General features: G+C 39.1%; 1 protein-coding gene across 1 annotated transcript in view; it reads left to right on the top strand.

The window, feature by feature from the left end:
* The window catches only part of QSOX2 (quiescin sulfhydryl oxidase 2), a 19,829-nt gene that overhangs the window by 5,494 nt on the left and 11,302 nt on the right, over window positions 1-3,033 (top strand). Inside the window, exon 7 of the mRNA XM_017745613.1 lies at window positions 1,286-1,415. Coding sequence (XP_017601102.1) covers window positions 1,286-1,415 — 130 coding nt within the window. The remainder of the gene's footprint in view (window positions 1-1,285; window positions 1,416-3,033) is intronic.

Raw genomic sequence — 3,033 nt, 5'->3', positions numbered from 1 at the left:
AGAGAAGGATGCAAAGCCTTTGCAGAGAGATAATCCCTCAGCATCTTTAGATGGAAAAGATGTGGGACTGAGTGCTTTCATATAATACTTATTTTCCTTTCACAGACACTATTAGTGTCATCTTCTTTCAGTGACTGTTATAAAATACTTGACATGAAACATTCTGTTAGCAAAACAACTTAGTTAAATTGAGCTGCTTTCCAGCAAGGCAAAATCTTGTTGACATGAATCTCCACTCCAAGTATCTTCTAAATAGGATCCTTTTGGAGAACCTCCTGCATTCATGTGGATGTCCCTTTATTTAAGAAACTTGAAGCAGAATTTTGCTGGTTTTTAAAATTTAAGTGAGTACTTTATTAATTAAGGAGATAAATTCACAGTAAGTCTGTGGTTTAAATTAAGTTATAGATGTGGTATATATGGTTATAGATGATTCTGTCTTTTAATATGTTCTTTCCTGCATGTTATTTAGGAGGTGGGATCAGCCAGCTTTTTGAATGATTGGTTTTTAATTCTGTTTTTTAGAAACAATAGTGCTGCTGAACTCTTGCAAGAAATGTTAACTCTGTGAACTTCTGTTTGCTCAGTTCTGTTGCTCTGTCTCACTCTGCCTGAAAAGCATTGAAAGTTGGGTCTGTGTGCCTGGTGCATTTGTACTTTGTAAAGTGGGTTTGATTATGAAGATATTTGGTTGTGAGAAGGAACTGTGAAAATGTTTGATTCGGTTTATGTTGTTTACTTGTACCTGTCATAACTCTTGTCTTAAGAGCTGCTGTGATTTAGCTCGTAGGGAAATTTTTTAAGGACCTGCAGTAAAATTGCTGCATTTGAGAGAGAATTTCTAATTCAGTCCTCTTCAACACTGACATTTTCAGCCTTGTTTGCACCCCTGCCCTGTGTTTAATCCCCTGTTGTTGAACAAAAGCCTCCCTTTGTTCAGAGCATGTCCTGTTTCTGTTCGTGGTCAGCCCAGCAGAGAAGCTGTAATTTCCTTACACCAGGGCTATAATTCCATTACAAGGTAAAGCTGCTTGGGAGGCAACAAGTTCAGTCAAACATAAAAAAAAATTTTCTTATGTGTGGTTGTGCCTCAGTTATCCAAACCCTGCCTGTGACACTCCAACGGAGCAGTCCCTGCCGGGCAGGACGCTGCAATCACTGTGGGGTGGCCAGCGCTGGAGGAGCTTTAATGACACCTCCTCTCCATCAATTTTACCTCTGTGACTGGTGAGGAAACGAGTGGCAGGAAGCTGCCAGTGCATGCCAGGATTGATGTGTGTTCCAGGTCCAGGCTGTACATGGCTGACCTTGAGTCGGGATTGCATTTCCTGCTCCGGGTGGAGCTCGCCACGCACAAGGCACTCGAGGGAGCTGAGCTAAAGACCTTCAAGGACTTTGTCACCATCTCTGCCAAGGTAGGCACTTCTGGGCTTTGATTATTTGTGAGGATGAAGCAACTCCTCCACCATAAGATTTATCATGGGACATAAGTCTCTCAAAATGTCTTGCACGGTGTTTAAGTGTGTGCGTCCTCAGTAGCTTAAAAAAGGGTTTGGTGGGTTTATTTAAAGGCTATTTTTGAGGTATTGTTTGCTGTTCTGACATACTTACAGGGTTAAAATGCAATTTAATTTCACCTTAGGGGGCTCAAAATTAAATAAAGCTTAAGTAGTCTGCAACATATTGAACTAACATTGTAAATATAGTCCATTTATCAGATTTTCAGGATAAGTAGCTATTGTAACCCAGTGGGATTAAACCAACCTTTGTTTTTCATTCTTGACTTTTAGATTTCATTAATGCATACTTGGCAAATGGTATTCTACTTAGAGATGTTAGCTTCTGTCTAAATTTTGAATATAACTGAGGTACTGTTTTTAATTAAATAGGTATTCAGAAGTAACTGAGATATGGAATATAATTGAGTATTTAAAAATTAAAAATGCTTACATGTTACATTTACATGAAAATATATGTAATAAAATGTGATATGAGTTGAAAAAAATTTAAATAATTTTGCTTTATAATGCCAGCTTCCTGAAATGACCAATAGCTCGTTATATTTACTTATTGTGTAGCTAACACTATGTTTTACTTTTAGAAAGTGAATCAATAACACTTAAGGGAATAATAAGGCCTATATGAACCATTTCCAAATATCTGGGTTTATCTGAAAATCAGACAGACAGCTCCTTACCCAGCCAGCTCCCCCCTGCAGCCATCAGAGGTCAGAAATCTCCAGCTGGCCTCATTTCTTTAAGAAAGTGTGGTGGTAATCTTTCCATCATATTATCCCTAAAACATCCTCTGTTCTTCCTGATGGCTCCTGGCCAGCTGATGTCATTTGCTTCCCTGGCTGTTGGTGATAAATGGGGAATGTTCTCTTTGGGTGCCTGCTCATCTCCACCTGCCCTGTCACACCAGGGGTTGCTGTCCTTTATTTGCATTTTTTAAGTCATCTAACACTTTCCTTGCAGCTCTCATTCATATTTTCAGGGGTTTCTGTTAGGAGACCTTTTTATACTCTTCTCCTGTTTATAGTGGTGGTCAATCCAAAAGGCACAGAGGTCTTTGATTCCCTGCTTGGGGAATTTTCATGACTGAAATCCTGCTCCTTCTGGAAGGGTCCTAAAGGATGGCAATCATACTGGACTTAATTCTGTAGTAATTACAACCCTCATCAAAGCATTTCTGCTGTGAAATAATGGCCTTAGCACTGATTTACAGTTCCTCACACTCATCTGCCAGGCGGTGGCTCCTGTAAATTCCAAGTTAAGGAAGTCCCTGATTCCAGATCACTTTCGAAATCATTCTTACACATATGAAAGGGAAAATGCTCTTCTGGATAACAACTCCTAAATTGACAGAAATCTGACTAAGAAGAACTAATTTTTGTGATTGATCTTCCAAAAATGAGAAGGATTTCAGCCTCTCTGTTTCACTGAGGTGTTATACTCTGTTTTGAGCAACATTGTGAACTGAATTATATTCATGTGAAATCCTATAGAATGTCAAGTTGTTCTGTAGCATTCC

Source organism: Corvus brachyrhynchos, unplaced genomic scaffold, assembly GCF_000691975.1.
Source record: "Corvus brachyrhynchos isolate BGI_N302 unplaced genomic scaffold, ASM69197v1 scaffold59, whole genome shotgun sequence".
NCBI classification, from domain to species: Eukaryota; Metazoa; Chordata; class Aves; order Passeriformes; family Corvidae; genus Corvus; species Corvus brachyrhynchos.
Note: the sequence above shows the minus strand (reverse complement) of the source record. Positions and strands in the feature narration are given on the sequence as shown.